The sequence below is a fragment of the Rhinatrema bivittatum genome, chromosome 4, assembly GCF_901001135.1.
Source record: "Rhinatrema bivittatum chromosome 4, aRhiBiv1.1, whole genome shotgun sequence".
Taxonomy (NCBI): domain Eukaryota; kingdom Metazoa; phylum Chordata; class Amphibia; order Gymnophiona; family Rhinatrematidae; genus Rhinatrema; species Rhinatrema bivittatum.
The window spans coordinates 134448785-134467211 of NC_042618.1; the positions used below are offsets into that span (position 1 = coordinate 134448785).

Genomic DNA, 18427 nt, shown 5'->3' on the forward strand with positions numbered 1-18427 from the left:
GAGGTCTCAGAGGATCTCATTCATCATCCATTGAAAAACGACTGGGGCATTACAGAGCCCGAAGGGCATCACTAGATATTCGTAGTGCCCGTCTCGCGTATTGAAGGCCATCTTCCAGATGTCTTTGGGTTGGATACGGACCAAGTCGTAGGCCCCACGGAGATCCAATTTGGTAAAGATCCGGGCCCCCTGGAGCTGGTCAAATAGTTCGCTGATAAGTGGAAGTGGATACCGGTCCTTGCTAATAACAGTGTTCAGGCCAAGGTAGTCAATACAGGGCCTTAATGAGCCGTCTTTCTTTTTAATGAAATAGAACCCGGCACCAGCAGGGGACATAAAAGGCCAGATGAACCCCTCGGTTAATTTCTCTTTAATATACTCTGACATAGCCTGGGTCTCGGGGAGCAAGAGTGGGTAAGTCCTCCCCTTGGGAATTGTGGCTCCAGGCAACAGTTCAATTGGACACATGAACTTCAGAAGAGGTGATAACATGTCAGCTTGCTGCTTTGAAAAAACATCCTGATAGTCTGTGTAGGCCATAGGAAGCCCAGGAAGACTGGTACGGACGGGGCTACCCGCCGCAGGCAATATTTATGGCAACGAGGACCCCACTCGGTGAGCTGGAGTGACTCCCAATTGAAGTGCAGGGATTGCTGTTGCAGACAAGGTAGGTCGAGAACAATGGGATGCACTGACCGCTTTAGGACCAGGAGAGGGATCTCCTCATCATGGAGGGTCCCCACGGTCAGTCGAATGGCTAGGGTGGTGTGAGTGATGCGGTCGGGTAATGGTTCTCCATGGATGGAGGCTATCCGAAGCGGGACCTCAAGAGGTTGAGAAGGAATCTGGAGTAGCTTGACTAACTCTGCAAGGATAAAGTTCTCACCGGCCTCCTTATCCACAAGGGCGGTGGTAGCAAACGTGTGTGCCTCCCGGGAGAGGGAGACAGGAAGCAGAAGTTGAGGGCCAGTAACAGTTGTGCCCAAGCTCAGGGCCCCCGTCGGGCTCAGGCTTTGGAGTTTCCTGGACGCACTGGAAATATCTGAATATGGAGGCCTGGACCCCCACAGTAGAGGCAGAGACCAGACTTCCGTCTTCAGAGGCGTTCCTTGGGAGTAAGACGACTGCAGTTGATCTGCATCAGTTCTTCCATCGATGGGGAAACTGCTGGTGGTGCCCTTGGTCTGGGGCTAGCGGACCGAGGTGGTTCCAGGGCCGTGCGTCATATGGTCCTTACTTCTTGATGCCATTTCTGGAGACGGTGGTCAATCCGCCCAACCAAGGAGATGAGGTCCTCCAACGACGTAGGAATTTCTCGGGCTGCCAGTTCGTCTTTTAGAGTGGATGACAGTCCTTCAAGATAGAGTGCCCGCAGGCAGTCGTCCTGCCATCCCAATTCCATTGCCAGGGTTCGGAATTCCATAGTGTATTCTGTGAGGGAATGGGACCCCTGGTGGAGGTGGAGGAGATGGTGTCCGGCGACCGCCTGTCAGCCTGGGTCATCAAAAGCACGTCGGAATGTAGAGTTACCAAGCACTGGCCATCCCCCACAAACACCACCTTGCAATCTCGGCAACACAACAATTGCTAGCACCCATAGCTATTTTAAGAAAGTTTAGCCGGTTTCTTTTACCATCCAGAAAGACTGACAAATTCCTTTGCCTCCTCTGCCATTTTGTATACATATGATTTGTTCTGGTGCATTATTTTTAATTTTGCAGGGAATTGCAATACAAATCAGATTTTCCACTCCATCAACTTAGCACAGATAAAAGAGAATGCTTTTTGTTTAGCTAAAACAATTGCGGAGTAATCTGTAAACAAAAGTATTGGGCGCCCATCATATTCCAGTTTCCTTGACTGTCTAAACTGTCGCAGCACTTCTTCCTTATGGTGTTAATTTAGAAACTTGGTTTATTATCGGTTGAGGCTTTGCCAGGGTTGATATTTTAACACCCAAGCGGTGGACCCTTTTAGTGCTTAATGTGCCATAGGCCTCAGCCACATGAAGAGCCATGCCCAGCCATGTCTCTAAGAAATCTGGTAGTGGCTTGTCCTCAGCCATTGCTGGGAGGCCAATATTCTATTACCCCGATGGGATCTATTTTCAAGATCATCAATTTTATTTCAGCTTTTAGTACCACAGCTCTAGCGTCCTCTAAGTCCATTTACAGGGACTGCACTCTATCATCTATGCCCGTGAGATGATCTTCAACCTCCTGGAAATGCTTAAGAATTTTTGATAAATAGTGCTTGCATTTTAGCAAATTTCTCAGATTTTTTTCAAATCTGCCGTTAAAGCTGCAACGACTTGGGCCGTGATTTCACTTATGCCTTCAGTCAGGGTGCTGGGAGAAGAAGGATTACTGGTGGAGTCGGCCATCTTGCCAGCCACCAGCCTCCCTTTATCACGCCGATTCATGCTGACAGTAGTAAGAAATTTGTGGCTGTGATGCGATAGTATCTCAAAAACTGAGTCCTTGTCTCTTAAAGACTCCAACAATGGCTATGGCTGCATTCTCAGTGAGAGTTAGAAGTCAGATGTGCATGGATTAGGGAGTGGGATCCGGGAGCAGTGAAGAACCCAGTCTTCACTCCCACATCACAGCATGTGACTTCTCTAAAACATTTAAAATAGTCTTTTTGGAATGAATCATAGTAGTGTGTAAAGTTTTAGGAAACCCTAGTAAAAGTGTATATTTCAATGAATCTCTAAGTGAGGAAAATAGTCAGAAAAAAACTAAAAGGTGCAGCTGCAAAGACTAAAAGAGTTCAATAGGCATGGACATTGTATAAAAATACAATCTTAGACGCACAGTTCAGATGTATTCCATGCATAAAGAAAGGTGGAAGAAAGGCAAAACAATTACCGGCATGGTTAAAAGGGAGGTGAAAGAGGCTATTTTAACCAAAAAAAACATCCTTCAAAAATTGTAAGAAGAATCTATCTGAAGAAAATAGGAAAAAGCATAAGCATTGCTAAGATAAGTGTAAAACACTGATAAGACAGGCAAAGAGAGAATTTGAAATGAAGTTGGCCATAGGGGCAAAACCTCATAATAAAAACTTTAAAAAATATATTTGAAGCAAGAAACCTGTGAGGGAGTTGGTTGGACCGTTAGATGACAAAGGGGTTAAAGGGGCTCTTAGGGAAGATAAGGTTATTGAAGAAAGACAAAATACATTTTTTGCTTCTGTGTTTATTAATGAGGATTTTGGGGAGATACCAATTCCAGAGATGGCTTTCAAGGGTGATAAGTCAGATAAACTGAACCAAATTACTGTGAACCTGGAAGATATAGTAGGCAAGATTGACAAACTAAAGGTAACAAATTGCCTGGACCAGATGGTATAAATGCCAGAGTTCTGAAGAAACTCAAAAATGAAATTTCGGATCTATTAGTTAAAATTTGTAACTTATGATTAAAATCATCCATTGTACCTGAAGACTGGAGGGTGGCCAATGTAACCCCAATATTTAAAAAGGGCTCCAGGGGCGATCTGGAAAACTATAGACCAGTGAGCCTGACTTCAGTGCCAGGAAAAATAGCAGAAACTATTTTGAAGATCAAAGTCACAGAGCATATAGAAAGACATGGTTTAATGGAACACAGTCAACATGGATTTACCCAAGGGAAGTATTGCCTCACAAATCTACTTTATTTTTTTTTTAAGGGGTTAATAAACATGTAGTAAAGGTGAACCGGTAGATGTAGTATATTTGGATTTTCAGAAAGTGTCTGACAAAGTGCCTCATGAGAAGCTTCTAAGAAAACTTAAAAGTCCTTAGGAGGCAATGTCCTTTCGTAGATTACAAACTGGTTAAAAGACAGGAAACAGAGTAGGATTAAATGGTCAATTTTCTCAGTGGAAAAGGTTAAACAGTGGGTTGCCTCAGAGATCGTACTTGAAAGGTTTTAATGATCCATGGTCAACAACAGACCTTTTCCATTGGAAACAATTTCGTAGAACTAGGGGTCACGATTTGAAACTCCAGGGAGGAAGACTTTCAACCAATGTCAGAAAAATTTCTTCACGGAGAGGGTGGTGGATGCCTGGAATGACCTTCCAGATGAAGTGAAGACTAAAACTGTGAAGGATTTCAAAGGGGCATGGGAAAAACCCTGTGGATCCCTAATAGCTAGAGGATGGGAATGAATGAAAAGAAGTATGGGGGTAGTGGGCTTGGAGGTATCCTGCACGGAGCGGCAATTACTACCCTTAACAGAAACATGGAGTAACCTGCATGGAGCGGCATTTACTACCATGGGAAGCTTGCTGGGCAGACTGGATGGATCATTTGGTCTTTTTCTGCCATCATTACTATGTTACTATATATGTTACTTGGACTGGTGCTTTTCAATATATTTATTAATGATCTGGAAAGGAATATGATGAGTGAGGTTATCAAATATGCAGATGATGCAAAATTATTCAGAGTAGTTAAATCACAAGCAGATTGTGATAAATTGCAGGAGGACCTTGTGAGACTAGCAGATTGGACATCAAAATGGCAGAAGAAATTTAATGTGGACAAGTGCAAGGTGTTTCATATAGGGAAAAATAACCCATGCAGTAGTTACACGATATTTGGTTCCCTATTAGGAGCTACCACCCAGGAAAAAGATCTCGGCATCACAGTGGATCACGTTCTCTGAGTTCACTTACTGTTTTATGTAATGGTTGTTGATGATGTAAACCAGAGAGTGAAGGCAGCTAGCTATACCTCAGTATAAAAAAAAAAAAAAAGAAAAAGCTTTAAATAAATAAATAAATAAATTGAAATTGCTGGCTCAGTGTGCTGCTGCAGCAGCAGTCAAAAAAGCAAATAGAATGTTAGGAATTGTTAGGAAGGGAATGGTGACTAAAACTGAAAATTTCATAATGCCTCTGTATCACTCCATGGTGAGACCACACCTTAAGTGCTGTGTACAGTTCTGGTCACCACATCTCAAAAAAGATATAATTGCACTGGAAAAAGTACAGAGAAGGGCAACCAAAATGATAAAGGGGATGGAACAGCTCCCCTATGAGGAATGGCTAAAGAGGTTAAGGCTGTTCAGCTTGGAGAAGAGACGGCTGAAAGGGGGATATGATAGAGGTCTTTATAATCATGAGAGGTCTAGAATGAATAGATGTGAATTGGTTATTTACACTTTCGGATAATAGAAGGACTAGGGGGGCACTCCATGAAGTTATCAAGTAGCACACTTAAGACTAATTGGAGAAAATTATTTTTCACTCAGCGCACAATTAAGCTCTTGAATTTGTTGCCAGATGATGTGGTTAGTGCAGTTAGTGCAGCTGGGTTTAAAAAAGGTTTGGATAAGTTCTTAGAGGAGAAGTCCATTTACTGCTATTAATTAAGTTGACTTAGGGAATGGCCTCTGCCATTACCAGCATCAGTAGCATGGGATCTTCTTAGTGTTTGGGTATTTGCCAGGTTCTTGTAGCCTGGTTTGGCCTCAGTTGGAGAAAGGATGCTGGACTTGATAGACCCTTGGTCTGACCCAGCATGGCAATTTCTTATGTTTTTAAAAGCTGGCACAATATCTTTCTTCAATATTTAATGCAAACTTACTATTAATTACTGATTTTAACAGTTTAATAAGAAATGTGAACATGGCATGTGCAAAAGTTTTGACACCCTTTCAGTTAATTATTTTACTATTTTTCTTTTATAATGTTAATAAGGCCAAAACCTTTGCCTCATTAGGCCATCAGTTAGTCAGATGAAGGCAATTCCATGGTTTAACATACTATTTGATTGCTGTTCTGTCTACTTTCAGCAACCTTTTAGCATTTGATAATGAATCTAATGCAATCTTACAAAGCAGAGGAAGGCCATAAAAATCTCTCTAAACACATCTGGCTAGAAATTTCAACTATCAGAAAAATTGTTAAGAAATTGTTAAGAAATAAGAACATAAGAAATTGCCATGCTGGGTCAGACCAAGGGTCCATCAAGCCCAGCATCCTGTTTCCAACAGAGGCCAAACCAGGCCACAAGAACCTGGCAATTACCCAAACACTAAGAAGATCCCATGCTACTGATGCAATCAATAGCAGTGGCTATTCCCTAAGTAAACTTGATTAATAGCAGTAAATGGACTTCTCCAAGAACTTAGCTAAACCTTTTTTGAACCCAGTTACACTAACTGCATGAACCACATCCTCTGGCAACAAATTCCAGAGCTTTATTGTGCGTTGAGTGAAAAAGAATTTTCTCTGATTAGTCTTAAATGTGCTACTTGCTAACTTCATGAAATGCCCCCTAGTCCTATTTAAACAAGCTTTTTACAAAGATAAAGATAAGGAAAAAAACCAGTTGAATGATAAGAACGCACCAAACTAGAAGTTATTACTTGTAACCTTCAAATGCATTTTAATATTAAATCAAAACTGCCTAATATGTTCTAACAAACAAGCTTAACTTACACACACAGTTTTTTAATATTAAATTGTTACCGCTCCATGATGGCACATGGTTAATTTGAAATCTATACCACTCATATTTTTTCATTATCATGCCTTTTTGTAAACCGTTGTGATGGTTATCTAAATCAACGACTGTATAGAAGAGTTTTTAAATAAATAAGTAAATAAATAAAATTATTTGAAAGTGTAAATAACCGATTCACATCTACTCGTTCAAGTCCTCTCATGATCTTAAAGACCTCTATCATATCCCTCCTCAGCCATCTCTTCTCCAAGCTGAACAGCCCTAATCTCTTCAGCATTTTCTCATAGGGGAGCTGTTCCATCCACTCTATCATTTTGGTAGCCCTTCTCTGTACCTTCTCCATCGCAACTATATATTTGTTTGAGATGCGGCGACCAGAATTGTACACAGTATTCAAGGTGCGGTCTCACCAAGGAGCGATATAGAGGCATTATGACATTTTCCGTTTTATTAACCATTCCCTTCCTAATAATTCTTAACTTTCTGTTTGCTTTTTTGACTGCTGCAGCACACTGAGCCGATGATTTTAAAGTATTATCCACTATGATGCCTAGATCTTTTTTCTGGGTGGTAGCTCCTAATATGGAACCTAACATCATGTAACTACAGCAAGGGTTATTTTTCCCCATATGCAACACCTTGCACTTGTCCACATTAAATTTCATCTGCCATTTGGATGCCCAATCTTCCAGTCTTGCAAGGTCCTCCTGTAATGTATCACAATCCGCTTGTGATTTAACTACTCTGAATAATTTTGTATCAACCGTAAATTTGATAACCTCACTCGTCTTATTCCTTTCCAGATCATTTATATATATATATTGAAAAGCACTGAGAAAGTTACATAAAAACTGTTGATCAAGTAAAATCTCTGATAGAACTGCCAAAAAAGTGGTCAGATATACAAAACAGACCCCACAGATCAATGCAAATGACCTACTGAAAAGTTTAGCTGTCACTTGAATAGTTGTCCTTATGTCTACAGTACAGTGTTGCTTCCACAGTAATAAATTGCATGGCACAGTTGTAGAGACCCACCTTCCACAAACGTGTCCACTCTCTCAACATGCAGGTGGTTTGCAATGTCAAGAGGATCATCATGGAAGTAGAGACAACTTTTCCAAAGTTCTGGCATGATGCCTATCTCCTCTCTAAGTCAGGATTTCATGACTACTTTCAGGATGGTTGGCTTCTAGGAAGATATGCTGCTCCCACTACAGTAACACATTTTGAACTAATCAAACACATTTCTGCTGCCTAGACAGATTAGAAGGATGTCTTCTCTACAACCCAAAAAAGGTATATGACTTCTTCTTAGCCTGCTACATGCTTCTTAATCTGGCCATAAGCCAAAGCCTGCCTCTTCCAGAGAAACAAGATGATCATCTTACAATGCCCTATGATGAAGAGGAGGAGGAGGCGTATAACCTGAGTGAGGAAGAATTACAGACTCGCCAACAGGCTGTAGAGAAAAGGAAAACTGACAAGGCAATTTGCAAAGGTGATACTTGCGCATAGCAAAAAAAAATATTTTTTCCTAGGACAGCCTCTCCTTTGGGAAGGGACAGGCTCTAGTACCTAGGATTGTCTATATCCAGTGTTTCTGCTCAGAGGTGTGTGGTCACTATTCACAGTGCTTTCAGAGGCCACTGACAAAGAAGGCAGTGTCAAGGGGTGCTAGCTGCAGAAAAGCTCCAAATGCAAGAGGGGATCCTAAGAACTGAAATTTGGGAGGGGGGGGGGGGCAGAGGATAAAGGCCCAGCAGCTCTGGTGTGCCTTTCCTCTTCAGATTGTATACAAGATGACGTTAACCCCATGTCAGTAGAGAAGGTATCTCTACCTTTTGTGTATGTGGGGGAGCCTTCCTCTGAGTTAGTGGGAGCATCGGTGGAAAAGGCATTCTTCAAAATGGTAGAGTCATAGTAGGAGGCGGCAACACCGTGGTGGTGGCAATGAAGGAGGAGCTTCTTACTGGGCTGGTGGAAGTACAACTGGCAGAGGAAAAAATCAAGGTAGTTGTAGTTCAAATACAGAGGGAGGCAGCATTCAGGGACTCTGTGGCTGTCAGGGAGCATTCCATGCTGGATGCAGCTGGCATGGAGATGTCCACAGAAGCATCTCCCTCCAGACAAAAGTCATGGACTGCAATTCTTCCTGCAGCACCCGGCCAACATCTTGCATCTCCTGTCTCATACCTTGCAGCACTTTGAGCAGAACTTCCTTGAGCCTCTGTATGTTGCCTTATCTATACCACTCTTATCTTTTAAGGACCAGCATGTGGCTCTCAGCTGGAGTGAAAGGCACCTCTTCACCAGTTCTTGGAGAAAATCTGGGCTCTTCCATTTCTCTGCCTTCCCCGTCATCAACTTCTTGTCCCAAGACATCAAGAGTATGTATTTCACTATAGGTGGGCAAAGGCTCATCTCCAACAAAGCCTGGGTGTGCTCCTTGTCTCTTCCAATATCCCTCTCATGCTCTTCTGCAGCTGCTACAGACTTTGCAGATCCCTCCTCTTCTGACTCATTCTGTGCCTCTCGACTGGCTACTTAGGATACTACTTAGGCCTTTCCAGCCCACTGGATCCTGGGCCTTCATAATCGTGTTGTGTGTTATCTCCTGCAAGAAAGTAAAGTAAACAAACTATCACTACCGTTTCTCTCTGGCCTTCTCTCTTTTCACCCACTGGACCTTTCTTACAAGCATTGAGAACAGCTAAATGGGTCCTACTCTACAGCCTCCTGGTCTAGCATTCTCTAGGGTGCAAATGCTATCATTATACACCTTTTTTTTTTAAACAAACTTACAAGCATGAACAGGGCTGGCAGGCCGTATCTGCCTTTTGGACCACAGAGTATCTGTAAAAGAGTGTGTGAGTGTGTGTGTCTGTGTGTGAGTGAGTGTGTGTGTGTGGTTATAAACTTTAAAATATATATTATTTCTTTCTTACAAAGTTTTCTTACCTTGTTGCCCTTGAGAGTATGAAGCAGCCTGCTCATCAAATTCTCACACTGCAGCCTCAGATATGGTGCTCAGGATTCTCAATTCTGTTTGGATGAAGGTTATCTGGCTGGTGGCCCCACTGCCCTCACTCTTTCCTGTTTCTCCTTGGCCTTGCATCTGAAGTCTCACCAGTTGTGACTGAGGTTTCTACACTTATATTGTTGTAGAAGACAGCACTCAGTTTATGGTACATTTTCTTTAAGGTCTGCTATTTTTTTTTTTATAGGATCTCACTTTCCAGAAATCCTCCCCAAACAGTATGTTCTGGACCTTCTTGACGTCTCTAACAAGAAGGTCCTCCTCCCATGCCTTGAGTTAGGCTTCCTAAGCAGAGGTCTCTTTCCTCCATGCATGGTGCATATAAAGGCAATATATGTATATAAAAGGGCAGGTTTTACACATAAAAGGTCCACGTTTAATTTTATAAAACACATAGTAATTTTATGCATATGACCTGTATACATGTACATTTATATAATGTATGTGTGTGCAGTGTCTTTTTATAGTGGCATACACATATTTTCTTATATGTGTATATTGAAATGGCCAATTAGCTAAATATTGGATTTAAGGAATCAAAGGGCATGTGTGAATGATCAACTCATTATTAAAACTCTTTTCCTATCTTTTATTTGGGTTAGCTCTTCAGCTATATAGCTGAGATTCAATCAGAGATGGTGAGGTGCTTCAATCACCACAATATACTCATCAGTGTAGCAGAAAATTTCAGGGTGTTTATTTTCAGAGGGTCTCCTTTGATGTTTGTAACCTAAATACTTCGTTTATTGTTAATTATGTCTGGATGGGAAGCAGCTGAGGGACATGACAGTTCTGACCTTGCTTAGGTAATTTACCTTATACTCTGACGTACTGTTTTGTGTGTATCCTTCTCTATTTTAAGGGGTGCAGGTGGGTGAGGGAATGAAGTAATGGTAACATCTAGGAGCACCTGATAGCTTTAATTTGAAAGCCTTCAAATTCTCCTTTTGCCTACATGTCTGATAGAAGATAGGTGCCCAGGGGAATCACTGTACCAAAAGGTTGACTTCCATTGGCATGTGGGGTTTGAAGCTGAGATCCATGTGATGGATAGTTGACCCTTTCCTGGAAAGAGAGCCAGTGCATGTAGACTGAAGGCGAGGATTTAGCCTCTAGTCATGTCTTCCACCAGTTGAACTCCAGTTAGGCCATCATCACCTTGGGGTAATACTGTATTTGTGCAGCTTTGGGGACATTGAGGTGTGTGAATAGACATTAATGCAGACAGCTTTTGTAAAAAGAGCTCCTACCTGCATATCTATATGGCACCTCTTCTCTGCTGTAATCTTTCCTATTGGTGAAAGCACCACTAAATTGCTGCACCTTGTCTCCCAATTGTGTGATGGTTATAATAGTGAAGCTGACAAAATATTTTCCTCTGAAGGCTATACCAATGTTAATGGCCTGGCTGCACATACATCTCTGGCACTTAGAGGAGGTAAGATCAAAGTGATGACTTCAAGCTCTGTTGTGTTGTGGCCACTAAAGCTAGGACATTCAGGGGAGTTAGGTCTAAAATAGTGTCCCAAATAAACTGGAGCTGAACTGAAATGGCTGTAAGGAAAGGTGAGAAGTTTAGAGGCTATTAGAAAGAGCTATATACCTTGCTACCTCCAGTCCAGTTTGTGGGGTGTTAGTGGGTGCAGAAAGGGGCTTGATTCTGGAATGATATGGATATCTGCATGAAAATAAAGAAGCCAGACACAACATGTAACAAATGTACATTATTTATAAAAATGTAAAAAATTGAACTATGTACAAATTTTTAAAAAATTGATAGATGGAGGGAAAGGCCAAAGTAGGAACATAACTGTTGACATAAAAAAGGCCCCAGAAACCTCATGAGGACAGGTCCTGATAGGCCTAGGGGGCTGAATGCTGTTGTGGTAGCAGTATGCCTAGTAGTTTGAGTGGCCTTGAGGCACTCTTGAGCATGTACTTGTTGCTCCAAGACATTAATCAGCCACTTAAAGTCTGCTCGTATTTCATGAACATCTTCCCCCATCCTCTGAATGGCAGCTCCCATAGATGGAAGAAACTGGGCTTGTAGGCTTAGAGCAGCTGCTCCAGCCACAGAACCAGCCTCTGCAGCTAGGGAATGCTGACCAGATCCAAAGGCAATCTGCTCAGTGGCCTAGCAATAGCTGCTGACTAGAATCCTGAGGACCTGGGGAAAATGGGAAGGAGGACGTATAGGGGAGGGGACAAGAAGAGGAGCCTATTAAGGCATGAGGCCTAGGACCGCTAGTTGAAGGGGTTTGGTTGGCTTGCTGCTGTAGGAGATGGTGGCGGTGATTAGCTGATGACCAACTGCAACCAGGACAGCAGCTGCATTAGCAGGAAGGGCCAGGTCTGGAGCATCTTCCTCCTCGTTCGGCTCCTCCTCAAAACTGGTGGTGTCTGTGAGCAGAGAAAAAAAATATAGTGTGGCAAGCCATCATCTGCTGTGCACTGGGGTGTGATGCACAGCATCATACAAACAATAGGACTGCATTCCATTTATGGGCGGATTGGAGGCCATGGGACGTGATCCTAGCTGTGGGATACTCATCTGATACAGGGGATTGGAAGACCATATATAGGTGCTTTCAAAAATGTTGGCTTCTATACAGCTGTTACAGTATGGTGTCTACATAATGTCTCTGAGGTAGCCCCGGTGGCTAGGTGGTATGTGTTTGACTATGTCTTGGATCCTAGCACTTCAGTGACCTTGATGCTGCCATAAGGTTAAGGGTCCTTGTAGGAGGCAGGCACAGAAATTTCCTGGTAATGGTATTTGGAGTTATTTTAACACCCTTTCTCTCCAGGAGAAGGGGAAAATAGTTCAAACTGGTATAAGAAAATTTGGGAGCACATTTTGTCATTTGTGTTCCCACACAAAGTCCAAACTTACTCTCCAATAGCTAAGCTTTGGTTAATTTGCTTTATTTAATGTTTTTCTTAATCTCTGCTTTTGAAAAATAATTTCTTAATCAGTGCATGCTAGTTAAAATATTGCTGCTAATATTTTCTTAATCTATGCCTGCTTTTTGAAAAATAATTTCTTAATCTGTTTGTTGAAATATTGCTGCTAGCACAAGGCTGCTTTCCCTTTGTTATTGTTATTTGAGTGCTTTAGAAAAAAACTTTTGATCTTCTCTCTGTTTTTTAAATAAGTATGTTAAAAAAGCTAGGGCTTCTTTCAAATAGAATACTGTTGAAGGAGAACTAAAGTGTTTTGTTTCTTGTGCTCTTTTGTGAAAAACAGCTTTTGGAGTAGCACTCAAGGAAGTTAGTTTTGGGTTTAAAGAGCCTTGACACTTAAAAAGCCCTCCCACCCTACCTTGACCTTGTTTTCCTTACATAGCCCTAGGGCACACATATAAGCTTAATTAAACTAGAGTGGAAAACAAGATATTTAGAAACTCTTTATCATAACACAGGTCTTCTATATTAAAAGAAATCAACATAATGGTTATTATTCAATGTAATAATTGCAGTGCCTTAGAATTATGGAATACCATCTGGAAGCACAAGGCTTGTCCCATTTGCCTTCATCTGTCTGCAATAAAAAAAGGAGCTAATTCAACTGAAAGAAGAATGGTCTATGATCAAAAGACTTCCCCAACTATGTAGAATTCAAAATATCTGCCCTCATGGCCATAGAGAATTAGGAAACCTAGGAATAAATGAATTACACTCAACTATGGGAGGGTAAGACCTGTGACAGAGAGACACCCACTCACCCAAATTATCCCTATAAAAATGCTTTTCCATATTGGAAAATGAAGATGCCCCAGAAATGGAAACTGAAGTGATAACTAGAAGAAAAGACACCATAGTATTATCATTCATTGTAACAGAAAGCTCCTTCTGCTGGGATACTCCTTCATTAGATGCATTAACTTGAGAACTCATTTTGAAGGACACACAATAGTTATTGTATCTATCTATCTATCTATCTATCTATCTATCTATTTATTTATTTATTTATTTAAAAGTGCTTATATTCCACACATACACAAAAATGTTCCTGGCAGATTACAGGTTAAATGCCTTCCAAGATTCTCTGCTGTCAGAAATGCAAACCAGATCGTCTGTACCACTAAAAAAGAAAGGACTATAAAATTGATATTATTATCCATCTGGGGACCAACAACCTCACTAGAAATAGCATCCAAGTAGTACAAAGTGATTGTCAGACTCTGGGGAAGCGGTTTGGGCACATGGAAGAGACAATTGCCTTTTCAGAAGTGTTACCTGTTCATGGAAAGGGAAGCGAAAGGCTAAGCCTAAGATTTGGATATATTCAGGGATGAATCCGTTTAAGGATTAAAAGTCTTCGGGGCGACGCACAAAAAAGGGGTAATAAAGGGGTGTTCCCCAGTGAAGCCAACACTATGCTTATAAATTGCTATTTTTAAAGGCACACTTTTTGCCAACTTACTTATGTATTTTTACACCTGCTCATTATCTGGCAGTGATATTAAATGTATTTATTGTATATTACTGACTGGGTAGGAGGTCTGAGTGAACTGAAGGGAGTTTAGGCTGAAGATTACTTGGAAAAGGACTGGGAAAATTGGTAGACTAATTGGTAAATGGATTAATTTCATCTACGTGCATATTTTAAAACTGGCTGACTTATACAAGTAGGTCTTACTTTTGCATGTATATTTTTTAAATAGGCAGGAAAAGTATATGCTTTCAACGAATTGATATACGTGGTTTCAATGCATTGTATGCATTCACACGTAAGTCTATATAGGCACATATGTTATGGGTTATTTTTATAAAATGCACATATCATACACACGTGTTATAAAATATTTGCTTATATCTACTTATGGCCATATACGCTTGTATATGCTGATGTGCACAATTGTTTGAAAGTTATCCTCTGTATGGTAAAGATGGCCTACATCTGTTTGTAACACTCAAAAAAAGTCCGTAATGGGCTAGTGAAAGTTAGCAACCCAGATACAAGAAAATCTTTCACTAAAATAGCTGTATTGAAGAGAATATCTTGGATTCTCGCTTGACTGATATTGAGGAGGAAAAGACCTCAGAGATCAGACATACAATGTCAGCTGACTTGAAAATGTCACTATTCTTCTAATCATCAGTCAAAAACCTCCAGCCAGTCATTTTTAATATTCGGATATAAAAAAATCTTTTAATAAGTCCAACCTTTTTTTGTATTTTTTATATTTTTCTAAATGAGAAACAAAGAGCTTACCTTGTAATGACCGTTCTTTCTAACAGACCAGAGAATCTCGGCAAAAGTCGCCATCACTGGCCAATCGTTTCGCCAATAGGCTGCCTCAGACAGAAATCTGACTTATTGCCGCCGATCCAAATCTTCCAATAGGGAGCAACGCTCTCACCACTTACTGTGGGAAGAAGATATAGATCGGCAGCAATAAGGGGGATTTCCGCCCTGAGGCAGCCTATTGGCGAAATGATTGGCCAACGTTGGCAGCTTTTGCCGAGACTCTCTGGTCTGTTAGAAAGAATGGTCATTACAAGATAAGCTCTTTGTTTCTCATTTAGAAAAATATAAAAAATACAAAAAAAAAGTTGGACTAATTAAAAGATTTTTTGATATCCAAATCTTAAAAATGGCTGGTTGAAGATTTTTGACTGATGATTAGAAGAATAGTGACATTTTTAAGTCAGCTGACATGGTATGTCAGATCTCTGAGGTCTTTTCCTCCTCAACATCAGTCAAACGAGAATCCGAGATATTTTCTTCAATACAGCTATTTTAGTGAAATATTTTCTTGTATCTGGGCTACATCTGTTTGTAGCAGGAAAATTAAATTTAAGTGATAAACTCAGAACCTAAATGCCATCAGGCATTTAAACTAGAGGTTGGGGGTATCAGAAGGAAGTCAATTAAATTCAAATGTCGTCCTCAACACATACAAATACAGAAAGTGAGTGGAGAAAAGAATAAAACTGGTCCACTCTTAAGTATAATAGAAAAAAAGGTGACTAGGAATAGCAGCAAGCCGAGGGAGAAACATTTGAAAGCTATGTTCACAAAAGATTGTAATCTCAGCAGCAAAGTTCCAGATCTTCAGGCCTTAATGGTGGAGGCAGAATTGGATAATGTTGCTTTACAGAGACATGGTTTAATGAGTCTCATAAATGAGATACAGCCATCCTATCCTGTTGAGGAAGGATAGAGAGGATCAAGAAGCTCGTATTTATGTCAAAAACAATATCCTAGTAACTGAAATTCAGGGGGTATGCAGAAAGAAGGAAGTAATATAGACTATCTTAAAAAAAGAAAAAAAGATGATGGTACTTCCATTTACACTGGTGTGATCTACAGGCCTCTGAATCAGACAAAAGAGCTAGACATGGATCTGGCCAAAGATATCTGTAAGAAATAGATAGATTGTGGATACCATCAAGGTGTTCTGCTAAGATTAATGGTGATGGAATCCACAAGGTGAGGTGCAATACAGACCTGCTGCTCAGATATGGAAATAGTATCTCTAATGTTCGGGTAGGTGCCCACCTGCGTGCCAGTGATCATCAGATGGTAAGCTTTCATATAGCAGCCAAGACAAAGAGAAGTCACATGAAAATCAAAGTGCTGGATTTCAAAAACTCAGACTTTGTTAAAATGGGAAGGTACCCTGAGGAGGAGCTAGAAGACAGGTGAAATTGGGAGAAGTTGAACAACAGTGAGCCAAATTAAAGGAGCTATTAAAATGCAACAAATCTTAATGTAAGAAAAGTAAACAAATAAAAGTAAGAGGATAAGGAAACTTATATGGTTCTCCAAAGAGGTGGCTGAAAAATAAAGGCAAATAAATCAGCATTTAAAAAGTACAAAGAAACTCAAGGAGGAACACAGGGAAGAATATCTGATGAAGCCGAAAGAGATGAGGAAAGTGAAAGCTCAAGTGGAAAAAATGATTGTCAAAGAGGTAAAACGAGGAAACAAAACATTTTTTTGGATATATCAGAGAAAGGAAGAGGACCAGAGGTGGTAATGTAAGATTGAAAGAGGCAAGGGTCATTGTGTGGAGAAAGATGAGTAAAAAGCAGAAATATTAAATAAATATTTCAGGTTGGTGTTCACTAAACAAGACCCTGGAGGAGGACTGTTGCTGGTTGGCAAGAGTATGGATTGGCATGGGGTAGATACAAGCCCATTTACAGAAGAGAGTTTTTGGGTGGAACTGGCAAAAAAGTGGACAATGCCATGGGGCCAGATGAGATATATTCCAGAATACTAAAGGAGTCCAGAGAGGAGTTCAGTGGCAGGCCCACTGAAAGACTTATTCAATAGATCTTTAGAAACAGGTTTGGTGCCGCAAGATTGAAGAATGGGTGGTGGTGATCCCACTTCACAAATGTGGGAGCAGAGAAGAGGTTGGAAACTACAGGCTGGTTAGTCTTAATTTAGTGGTAGGAAAATTAATGGAAACGTTGCTGAAGGAAAGGATAATCAATTCTCTGCAATCCTATTGGCTTCAGAATCCAAGGCAACATAGTTTTTTTTTACCAGAGGAAGGTCATGTCAAATGAAATAAGATTGACTTTGATTGGGCAACTAGAGAATTAAATGAAAGACAAGCATTCATTGTAATTTATCTGGATTTCAGCAAAGCTTTTGAGACTGTCCCACATAGGAGGTTCATGAACAAAATGAAAAACCTGGAAGTGGGTCACAAGGTGGTAGAATAAATTACAAATTGATTGACTGACAGACAACAGCGGGTGTGTTAAATGGAACCTACTCTAAGGAGAGAACAGTGATAAATGGAATGGCTCAAGGATCGCTTATATTGTCAGTTCTGTTCAATATCTTTGTAATACAATGGAAGGATTCGAAGAAAAAGTGATTATTTTTTTTTTGCAGATGGCAGGAAGATCTACAACAGATTGGACATATCTGAATAAGTAGAGAATGAAAAGTGATCTAAAATAGCTCAAAGAGCAGTTGAAGGTTTGGCAGCTGGGATTGAATGCCAAGAAATGAATTTGGGATGAAGAAAACCAAAGGAGCTCTATGCGATGGGGGTGAAAGATAGATGTGCATGGACCAGGAAAGAAATCTTGGGGTGATAGTGTCTGAGGCAGCAAAGCAATGTGACAAGTGGCTAAGGCCAGGGGGCTGGACAGAGAGAAGCATAATTAGCAGGAAAAAGGAGGTGAAAATGCCCCTGTACAGGTCCTTGTGAGGCCTCACCTGGAGTACTGTGTTCAGTTCTAGAGACTGTATATAAAAAATGATAGAGACAGGATGGAAGCAATCCACAGAAAGGTGTTCAAAATGGTATGGGGTCTGAAACAAAAGACTTATGAGATGAGACTGGAGGAGAGAAGGGACAGGGAAGACATGATACAGACTTAACTACCTGAAGGGTATTAATGATGCACAAGAATCAAACTATTTTCAATGGAAAGAAAGCTGTAGAACTAGGAGTCATAATATAAATATGGCAACCTATATGTTCTAGAAGGAAGAAGCATTGTGTGCATGACGGACACTTCCAGCTATTAGCTGACACAGGGTATTGTTGGCTGGCTGAGTAAAAGTAGAATCTGTGAGAAGTAAAACATTGATGGATTATATTAGGAACTTACCTCCGGTCTCCTTCTGCCTGGCATGTAGTTGCTCCAGCCATTTTCTCTCCAGACAGCACAGCTCCCTGGCCTTCTTCCTGAGGTCTTCAATCTGTACAGATGAGAAGTTAAATACAATGCTCATAGTTATTTGATGCATGTTTTGTGACATCCTCAAAGGCATATTTCCATTCATGCCAGTTTACCCTTGACCCAATCTAACTATGGATTTGCACTGTCCCTTCCAATACAAATATATGTCCCCCACCCAAAAAAATGCTTGTCAAAGGAAATGACACTTTAATGCTGAGAGCTATAGTCTTGGCTGCCCTCTGCCCAGCGCCACAATCCCTTGA

General features: G+C 40.8%; 1 protein-coding gene across 6 annotated transcripts in view; it reads right to left on the reverse strand.

The window, feature by feature from the left end:
- GPHN (gephyrin) overlaps positions 1-18427 on the reverse strand; it is a 1154395-nt gene that overhangs the window by 854669 nt on the left and 281299 nt on the right. For 4 of the 6 annotated variants that reach the window (XM_029598879.1, XM_029598875.1, XM_029598876.1 and 1 more), the window contains exon 2: positions 18093-18183. The exons of the other annotated variants lie outside the window; for them this stretch is intronic. In XM_029598879.1, coding sequence (XP_029454739.1) covers positions 18093-18183 — 91 coding nt within the window. The remainder of the gene's footprint in view (positions 1-18092; positions 18184-18427) is intronic. 6 annotated transcript variants of the gene reach the window in all.